This window comes from Chrysemys picta, chromosome 2 (genome assembly GCF_011386835.1).
Source record: "Chrysemys picta bellii isolate R12L10 chromosome 2, ASM1138683v2, whole genome shotgun sequence".
NCBI lineage: Eukaryota > Metazoa > Chordata > Testudines > Emydidae > Chrysemys > Chrysemys picta.
In genome coordinates, this window is record NC_088792.1 from 228411875 (window position 1) to 228422426 (window position 10552).

The 10552-nt window shown below is 39.7% G+C and overlaps 1 protein-coding gene across 5 annotated transcripts in view; it reads left to right on the forward strand.

Annotated features, from left to right (window-relative positions):
• The window catches only part of NKAIN3 (sodium/potassium transporting ATPase interacting 3), a 512275-nt gene extending 502681 nt beyond the window's left edge, over positions 1-9594 (forward strand). For all 5 annotated transcript variants that reach the window (XM_042845586.2, XM_065585640.1, XM_005288103.4 and 2 more), the window contains one exon: positions 3136-9594. Coding sequence is in view for 2 of the 5 variants with exons in the window: in XM_024109585.3 (XP_023965353.1) it covers positions 3136-3159 (24 nt within the window). In the remaining 3 variants the exon portion in view is untranslated. The remainder of the gene's footprint in view (positions 1-3135) is intronic.
• The last annotated feature ends 958 nt before the right edge of the window (positions 9595-10552 follow it).

The following is a 10552-nucleotide window of genomic DNA, read 5'->3' on the forward strand; positions in this document are numbered from 1 at the left end:
TTGTCTACACATGGAATCAGTCTGGAATAACTATTCCTGACTAACTCCAAGTGTGGACTCTTTTTTCTGAACTAAGAGTGCCTTGTTCTGTTATAGCTTAATCTATTTTTGATTAATCTAAACCAAAACAAGGTATTCTTACTCTTGAATAAGAGTGTCCATGCTTGAAGTTAGTCAGGAATAGCTTTTGTGCTTTAAATTCACACTCTACCTTGAATTAACTTTCAAGTGCAGATTAGCCGTAAGATAATGCTTTTGTTGCACTGTGACGTGGGAGGAATGGCAGGGGCCTGGGTTTATTACGTACACTGAGGCTTGCTTTGCACTTAAAAGTTAGGTCAGCAGAGCTAGGTAGCTCTGAGATGTGCAGACCAGCATAGCTATGCCAACCTAACCTCAAATGTATATGCAGTTATGTCGACAGAAGGCTTCTGTTGACATAACTACCATCGTTCGGGAAGGTGGTGTTCCTACAACAATGGAAAAATCCCTTCCATCATTGTAGGCTATCTCTACACTACACAGTTATGTTGGCACATAGCTTTGTTGGTATATTCTCCATAGTGTAGACATACCTCATTGAGATATTGGAGACCAAGGACATGGACTGGGTATCCACTGGGAAGAAGGTCATAGCTGCTACGTTTACATTTCTGATTTAAATGTTCTTCACCTTTTTAGTCTATGGAGTTGCTTCAATGTTGATTTTAAAAACCACTACTAATTTTCCTGAAGGGTTAGAGGAAGAATTGTGATGTCCAATATTTTATTAACCAGTGTACTATTATTGAAAAAAAGGAAATGAAGGGGTAGATTTTTCAGAAAAGGTGATTTCCTTTTTGATACTTCTACAAAATTTGCAACTACAATTGAATTAGGGGCACAAATTTTAGAATGTTCATATCAAATTACCTGTTTCCAAGCTCAGATCAGGTAGAGACACTTGAATGAAGCTTTGCACTCAGAATTCACTTTGTTGGTGGGCAAATTTTGTGAACATAAATTGCATCTGGGAGACCCCATTTTTTCCAGGTCCTGCTTGGGTTAACTTGTGAGACCTAACAAGATCACGGCTGGAAGCCCTGCAGTCGGGGAGTATAAAACAATAATAAATGTCTTCAGTGATATTGTGGTTTTATGTAACGGCAAGTACAAATAGGATCTTTGCTTAAGCAAGGGGGGAAGAAGAATTTCAAGAATCAAGGTAAATTTGAATTAAAAGCCAAGCTGCAGGAGACAATTTGAATAGTCAGTGAACTGTGCTATCTACTGGTTTGCAAATGCTTATCTGTGTGCAGTGCAGCAACCTGCCTGCTTGTTGTCTTGCAGTAAGACAAGTGCTATGTATATCAATTTTAGATGGTCCAGGAATACCACAATCCCCATGAGGAATGGGCCTTTCAGTATCCAAACTGTGAAAAACTCCATTCCTTTTCACTTGGAAGTTGGAGATGAACAAGAAAGATTCTTGTTAACCTTTATTAAGGCTCTTAATTCATTTTATATGTCTTTTACTGTCTTCATCACTTTACTCCTGGGGAAAAGTAAAAATGTGACTCTTTTTTTATAGATTATAGCCAGGTTGGGCATTTGGTTCTCTCCCTCCTTATCATATCAGTGTGGTTTATTTTGCAGGCATTTGGTTAAGAAAGTATTGTAGAATTACCCCATCTTCCTAAAATACCAGGGCATAGGCAGGTTCCTAAACTTTTATGAATCCGTTTGATTAACTCCCACTGAACAGCAAATCATAACCTCTTCTCTATTTGTGAATTGTCTTGCTCAGTACTTGGGAGTCACATTATAAGACTTCCATGGATTCTCATAGATTAACAAAGCATAGCACTTCAAACATGCAAAGTTATATGGCCTTATCAAAACTGTGAAAGAGAGCTTTTTAGTCAGCTGTGGATAATTCATTTTCTTATATATGCAGAGGCCATATTATAGTATCTGTCTAGGGCTACCACATAATTATTAATGATTAGCAAGTCTAAGAATAGTTGTCCTTTTCACCCCTGAAGAGATACAAAAGTTAAATGCCTTCTCCTAGGAAGCATTTCTTTGTGCACACATAAATGAGCATAGCTTGTCAGTTTGTTGTTTGTTTACCTGGCATTCTACAGTATAGGTAAAGACACATTCTTTGCCCTGAGGTGGTTACAGTCTAGATGAAGATGTGCAGAAGTAAAGGAGGAGACAACACAGAGATGAAATAAGGAAATAAATGGATGAGGGAGGGAGAGGAAAATCTGAATGTGTTCTCTTTGGAGGCAAAGGTAGACAGGTTATAAAGGGGATCATCAGGCTGAAGGAACAATACATTTTCACACAGTTCTAGGGCAGCATTAAGCTCTATGTTAAGCTAGTTGAGTGAGGATATAGAAAGTTTTGGTACAGGGCTAGGGAAGGTAGTATATTTAAAAGAACAAAACCCAACACTTTGCCTCCCCCCCATAATCATAACTCTCTATTTTGTGTAGATAAGACCCCTGACTATGCTCATGTAACCAGGTTAGCTGGCCTTCCTCCTTCACAACTCTATGTGCGACAGGACTATCACACCTGCCTCTGACCCTACACTGCATGCACATCCTCCAGGCACTGTGAATCAATATGAAATAACCACACAGATGGTCCTGAATACAGTGATTAAAAACATGGTCAGAGGGATGGTATGTGCGGATGCACAAACTCAGCTGACATATGGCTGTGAACCAAAGTTGTATGTGGATTCAGTTCAAATGTGTTTGCCATAACCAGGTCAGATGAGAGTGTCATGAGCCAGCATACAAAAATATGATTCATTTAATATGAATGAAGTGGAGGGAAATCCATCATTCTGACAGCTTCTGATACTTTACCAGCTGCAGCACCTTCTCCAGCTTCTGTCACCATCATGGCACACATCCTCTTTAACCAAAGGAGAGAACGGGGTGAGGGGGGAGGGGAGTCTCCTTCAAAACTTCCACAAATGCTTCCCAAGCATGCGGCCATGCAGTCAGCATTTTCTCTGTTCCTAGGAGCCTATTCAATCGTGACCTTATACTTGGTCACCACCAACATAGGAAATGAACACCCAGAGGTCTATTATCATCTTGTTGATAGATTAGTAACTCATATATCTCTTCACAGGTCGAACTAAGTAATGAACATTGACTCAGCACTGCTGCTGTTGCTGAAGAAGCAGCCTTCAGAAGAAAAGACCAACGTTGTGAACCGTTGTCACAGAAGTGACACGTCCTATATTTCTCACCGAGTGTGTGGATTGCTCTTCCCACATGGGACTGAATCCTTCAGTCGCAGCCTCAGTATCATTATCATCATCGCCATTAGATGGATACTTGTAGATGATCTTGGATTTTTTAAATTATTTACTTATATGGACACTTGTAAATTGTAAATTGTTTTCTTTTTTTAATTTTGTTTTTTACAATACCTAGTGTTAAGGCATGAAAACAAATCAACCTGTGAAAATTATGAGAGAAGAATGTGTGTTTCTCAAGAAACTCAGTAGTTCTGGACTGATACAGTCATACTGTGCCTGGCAAAGATAGTGTTGGAAAATGATAATATGACTCCAGAATACATGTCAGGGATCAGACACCTATAGTGTAATATGGACTGGCTTCAATAATGTATCAGACATTCACAAAGGCTGCACCTAATGTTGGTTAAGCTACTGTATGTTGTAGAAACTGATAAATAATTCTTCTTTTCCAGATGTCCTAATTACCAACGTGCTTGTCTAAATATTCTAATTCATATATGGTTTCTTCTCCCTCTTTTTGTCTCCTCCCCCTGCACCCACAAACAGTAGTTGTCTGTGAGTTGAAGAGAAGTGAAATGGATGTTCTCTGTTGCTGTCAGTCTCCAAGAACCCTTAAACGCAGGGCTCTATTAGATGTCTGTAATTTGCACATTTTTTTTACTCTTTTCCCCTCTTCCCAGGAAGAAGCCAAGCATGAATGTACAATATAGGCACCATCTACAGCCTTAGGAGTCTCTGGGGTGAATTTTGTTCTTAATTTAAAAGTAAACGAGAAGATCTGGATATGAAAATGTGTATAAAAGTTTGTAAAGTTTTCTGTAAATACTTATAGAAAAAGGACATGTATGTAACTGTGCGGCATTTTGTTTTATATTCAGTCACCACCAGTATAAAAAGAAAAGTCATCCACAAAAGCTATTTTCTGTGGGGAGTTCGCAGTCTTTCTAGCAAGACTTTTTTCATAATTTCTTTTTTATGAATTACTATTTAAAATATTGCACATGATACAAGCCCAAGAGAATGAAGTCTTCTGTCTCTTCATGGAACCAGTACTCCCTCGGCAGCAGCATCACAAGCTTCCTCAGAAAGGTCTGCCAATCAGCCTCAAGTTTTGGAAGAAAAACGTGTAGGGCTGTGAGAGTGCTTCCATCTTTGTGCTTACTAAGTTTGTTACTTCTTTGATGAAACTGTCAGAAGAGATGGTATTTGTGATGTGCACACCTGCACATGTCCATTAGGAACTGGACTGAGGCCACCAGGTTCTTTCATATAAGCCACAAAGAGTCTTTATATGCTAATGACTTCTGGTCCATCATCAATGGGCTGAGGCATACAGCACATCAACTAATTGTCTTCTGTGAAGCTTACTTCACTTGCATTTTCTGTTATTGACAGATTACAACTAGACTAAGGCTTGCCTTGGTTCTTTACATTGGAAATTATATTTGTGCTATTTACCAACAAGAACCTAATCAAAAAGTCAGCAAACACAATGCTGTCCATCATTTTTAGATTGTTGAGAACAGAGGGTCTTGTGGTGCTTGCCCCTTTTTCACATTCAGCTCAACCAAAGACCACACCGTCTTTTGTGAAGAAATAGATCTTGCCATAATTTCACATAGGCCACTTTTTCCAGGAAACTATGTATGAAACAACTGCCAAGCCAATAACAAGCAAGTATGACAATGCAATAAAATCACTTGTCAGTATTTTCTATGACTAGGTAGTACAGGACAATATGCACCGCTAGAAGTCAAACAGTGCCAAAAAAGGGGATACTTTGTGCAAAAGATAATACCACACTTCTCTGAGTCTCTGTGTTCCTCTGTTGTTCCCTGCTGCACCCTTATGCCAGATATTTGGTCTGCCCTGTCTTGAAGTCCTAGTCTTCTGAGAATGTCAAAAATGGGTATTTTGTCAAAAAACTAATATGAGAACAGTCATTTTTGAGATACCACAGCTGGACCTCAGAAGATCAAACTGCAGAACAGTTAATATTTGTAAATCACTTATATTTGAAAAAAAAATGCCCCTCTGTAGGTTTTATTTTTTTAGTGTGTAGTCGTGCACATGATTTAGTTTCTTATACATACAGCCTTACATAACAACCTATAAGAATATGATACAGCTAACAGATGCCTACAGCTTTCTCTTATCTATGTCAGTGCATTTCAGAGTCGAGGGGTTTTTTTGAAAAGTTTTGTTAAAACTTGTTTATGTGCCTGAATACTCCACTTTTCCCTGCTCCACATATATAGGGGTGTTCAGCACATATTCCAGCAGTTCCTCCCTGCTGCCAGAGCCTTTGCCCATGCCAGGGAGCAGTGGGAACTGCTTTTCACTGCGGTGTTTAGCTACACATATCCAACATGCCACCAGCAGTGTAGTCAAGGCCACACCTTTGACTGCAGTGTAGACATACCCTCCGATTGCTACATTTATCTCCTACCGTAAGTGAAGGGAAAAGCTGGTCATCTCAAATACCAACAGTAGCAAACTCTGACTTTTTAATGGCAAGCACTGTGTGCTTCTCTGAGCCAGGCTGTTTAATTTCCTTTCACTTTAGATTTATCTGATTTAAAAAAACCAACCCAGCAATCTATCAAGGTCCCATAACAGTGTTTGACAGTGGCAAACAAAAATTGACATCCCAAACTAATTGGCTTGCCTCCTTCTAGAATCAGTCTCATTTAGTTTAATTATAATAAATTACAAGCTGGGAGCTGTTTTGTGCAGTGAATAAGTTTTCTTCCAACACAGTAAAACACTCTATTTATATACCCCGTTTCTACATACCTTCTTTGAGAAACCACTTTAGCTCTTATCCAGCATATAAAACCTTTGGCCAGAAACCACTTGTTTAAAAGTCTTCACTCCAGATGGTTTGCAGTGTTTTTATAATTGTCATAGTCCCAAAATATTAGAAAGGCAAGGTGGACAAGGTAATATCTTTTATTGGCCCAACTTTTGTTGGTGAAGAAGAGCTCTGTGTAGCTCAAAAGCTTGTCTCTTTCACCAAGAGAAGTTGGTCCAGTGGAAGATACTACCTCACCCACATTGTCTCCAGACCCTCATTCATCATTTACATATTTGGGGTGAGACCCTGCAAAGTTCTCAGCACTCTCAAATCTCAGTGAAGTCAATGGAAGTTAATGGCAGTCAGCCATTCATGTCTTCCTTGTGCATGTCTTTGTCATAATTTACCACCTGGTGGCAAACCTTTTTATCTACCTTAATAATACTAATTAGTACTTATTTGCAGATAAACTCCAATTATCAATAACTTAAAAATTTTGAAAGACCTAAAATTCAGAAATATCTCCTGGAATCAGAATTTTGTTTTTCCAAAATTCTGATCTTCTGATATATCCCCCCATAGTATATTAATCATTGTAGTGCTTCACATGTCCAAATTGTTAAACAAATTAGTCTCCTCAACAGCCTTGTGAGACAGGTATGTAAGAAGTAGTAGTAGCCTCATTTTACAGATGGGAAAGTTCGGTGTATGTTTCAAATGCATTTATCTGTGAAAAAGACACCTTTCCAGATGAAATGGCATTTAAATATATTTCCACCACATTTGCTTTTTCAGTTCTTTCTTCCATCAATACTCAGAACTTCTCTGATATATCTAAATTACTATATAATCTATATCTGTATTGTGACATTTATCTGGAGGCGGGTGCCAATAACGCTGTTATGACGCTGAGAAATATAGCCATGTAAAACGATTCCATTGCAAAGTACTCATTCTGAAGACTATTTGCAATGAAACCAAAGGCAGCGTGCAGAGCAGACAAACTGGACAGCCTGCCTCCTGTTTTCTTCCCACATTTCAGCGGCCTTGGCTACACTGGCGCTGTAAGCGCTGCAACTTGCTGTGCTCAGGGGTGTGAAAACGTCCCGTCCCCCCCGAGCGCAGCGAGTGCAGCGCTGTAAAGCGCCAGTGTAATCAGAGCCTGCAGAGCTGCACGCTTGCTCGCAGTGCTGCAAGCTACTCCCCTCGGAGAGGTGGAGTACATACAGCTGTACATACAGTACAGAGAGCTCTTGCAGCGCTGGCAGCGCGACTACACTCGCGCTTCACAGTGCTGCCGCGGCAGCGCTGTGAATTCCCAAGTGTAGCCAAGGCCAGAGTGAGACAGATAGGGGGGTAACAGAAAGCAAAGCATCTGGGCTGGAAAAAACAGTAATAAAGGATCAAATTAATCTCAGGTGTAACTCCAGTGAAGTCACGGGGGTTATAAAGGGATGAATTTGGCCCCGGGCATCTTGTGCGCCTTCTAACTGCATAGATATTTGTATTGATTGTTATTTGACAGCCTTTTCTAAGGTGTGCTCTTTACCTCACTGTTTGGCTGACTGTTTACATTTGTACTTCTCACTGTAATTTCTGTTTCTTGCATGTCCATTATGTGTAATGTTTATGTTTATGGGGCTCTTTATTTTTAAACAAATGAAACATCTGGATCTAATCCATACTCCCCGACTTTCACTTGCATCTGCTCATCAGTTCCGCTTAGCATGACAGGAGAGCATGTGAAGTGCTTCCTTGTTGTAGGCCTTCAGGGAATAATTGCCATTGCATGTCTGTTGCCATTCAAGACTAGCACCATAATTGGGAGCTAGTACCACTAATTAACAGCGATGGCCCAAACACTGCTGAGAAGCCACTGATGTTCTCACTGTATTGCTGGCGCCACAAAGAATTATTGAACAGTGTAACTGACATCACAATGCATGAGCTGTTTTTCCACAGTTCCCTAGTTACTTAATTCCAATTGTACAAAGGCATGTTTTTGGACACATGTAGCCCAGGCTAAACCCACTGAAGTTGTTAGAGTTACACCTGAGATTAATTTGGCCCAAAGACACTACCATTAACCTATTCCCAGTTGTTACAGGGAAATAGTGTACCCAATCAATTCATGTGGTATCATGTTGATGGAGGGGTGACAGCATTTGCTAGCATGTGACATGTTTGAAGTGAAAAGCATGTTATATTGATAAGCCAATTGCTTCATATGAGGAATAAATCAGTGCAAATGTTGGCTCGTCATTAAGTTAAAAAAAGGATATATTTTGCTTACTGCTACAGAGTGATTACATGAAATCGCCCGTGCTGCAGTATCTGTAGCCAAAACCAGTGCGCTGCAATGAAGAATTCAGTCCTGTGTGCTGGGGCAAATTCAGCCAACAAATCATTTAAGCAACCACATTATGATATTAGTAACTCATGCTAAAAACTTAGGTGCGTTTATACCATCTGTACACTCCCCTGATCCTCCGGTCTACCAGAGCCCCCAGCATAAATCAGAGCAGACTCAGTTGCTCTAAGAGTTTAGACCTGAAAGAGATGAAATCTGTGGAGTGTAGATGGACCCTATGTCAGTGGGCACAGGAGGGTCTGGCTCAGGATTCTTCTGCACAGAGGGAATCCTCAGCTGATGCTTTGAGGAATCTTTAATTTCCCCTTGCACCACCCTAGTATGGTATGCTCCAGCAGTGCAAAGGGGACTTAAAAAGGGATGAGGACCTGGCCCAATGTACCGATGACCAGTAAAATGACACGCATGGCTTAGTGTAGTCCATTGGTTTCTAGATCTAGCATCCATCACCAGTGAGTAACCTACACTTACAGGATATCCTTGAATGCTGAATTTTATGTTTGGCGTCTCTGAGATCCAGGCCTTGTTTATTCCAGCTAGCCAAAGGCGTAAGCTGCTCTCAGGAAATGAGTTTCTGACACATGATGGTAAAATATAAATTTGATGTTCCAGCTCAAGTTGTCCCTGTTCTGGTAAAACCTCACTTCAATCCCATTTTTAATCTCACCAGGTAGGAGCCTGCTGCATAAGATTGTTTGCTGCAGTTAAAAAAATACACACACAAAACTGAATCTTTCAAATTGTTGTTAATTATGGTGTGTGTTTGTGTGTGTGTTTTTAACACGGCCTTGGTCCAAGAATTTCAGTGGCCAAGTAATGACTATAAATTATAATATGGAAAGGTGTATGAGCGACAGAACAACGGTTTGCTTGCTGTTACACTGTACTAACTGTGCCATCTCATGGCTAATACCAGAAGTACCTACAGCACTGTGTATGTATATAATGCAGACAGGGTTCTGTCAGCTCATAACACACGGTGGAAGCTTTTGTTCTTGCACTGCCTGCTTAAGGCAGAAATACAACAAAATGTGTATTGCTCATTTTGACAATGGAACTTGTTGAGTTTTATAGTAAATATATTGTCAATGTGATGTTTTATTCCAGTCTGAATTTATACTGTCCCATAAAAATATTCACTGTGGAGTACATTCACTATGTGTTATCTTGCTTTATAGGAAATTTGGAGCTACTAGGTCTCCATTAATTGGAAGCATATGAGCTTATTAATTCCAAGCGCTATCAGGCACTGCTTCTTCCATTTCAGTAATGGGAAATACTCTGGATTTACAGTGGTGTAACTTCAAGTAGATTCCAGCCATGTATGTGTATAATATAGACACATATGTTATACTCACATTTTAATGTGATCTGAAAGTTTTATGGCTAGAAATACTTAGAACATATTTTTACTTCTCTAAGTAACCCTTGAGTCTAGGTACAGGTCACAGTACATGAGCAGTAGCTGGATTATTCTTTTCCATTATGAATAAATTGTACACTGAACTAGAAAGTGGTTACCAGCTGAACTGATGAGCTGTGTGTGGTGCAGTATGTTTACTAATACTTAGTTTCTCAGAGCTAAATGAAAAACCCTGTGGCAAAAATGTTTGTTAAGAACACCTAGGAGGTGTGAAACGGACACACAAACACCTTAGAAGTCAGTGGTTTTTCCTTTACTGTCTTGTGGTAAAGTATGTTCAGATTCAAGCTGCTTATAAAATATAGGTTTAAGGTCCTCCTAGCTGTGCAGGATCCTTTCCTATTACATCCTGGTCATGTGGCTATTGTGGGTTTATTTCATTTTGTGTTTTAGTGTAGGGCTCATGAGTGACATTTTTAAAATGAGAAACAGTCCCCACTTGTTTACACCAATTTTAAATTAGGTCAAAGGTGGGGTTTAAATTATTTGATACCGTCCCTTTAGAGAGGGCTGGGGCTATTTTTCTAAAACAATCTCATTGTATCTATTTGTTTTTGTACTTCGAAAGTAGAACAGAACTCTTTCCCCTTTATCTCTGAGTAGTAATCTGCAGTACAAAGCCATTGGTGTGTTTGGAGCATCTCTTCCTCATTTCTCTGAGTTGTCAGAAACATCAAATTCCCAAAGGAT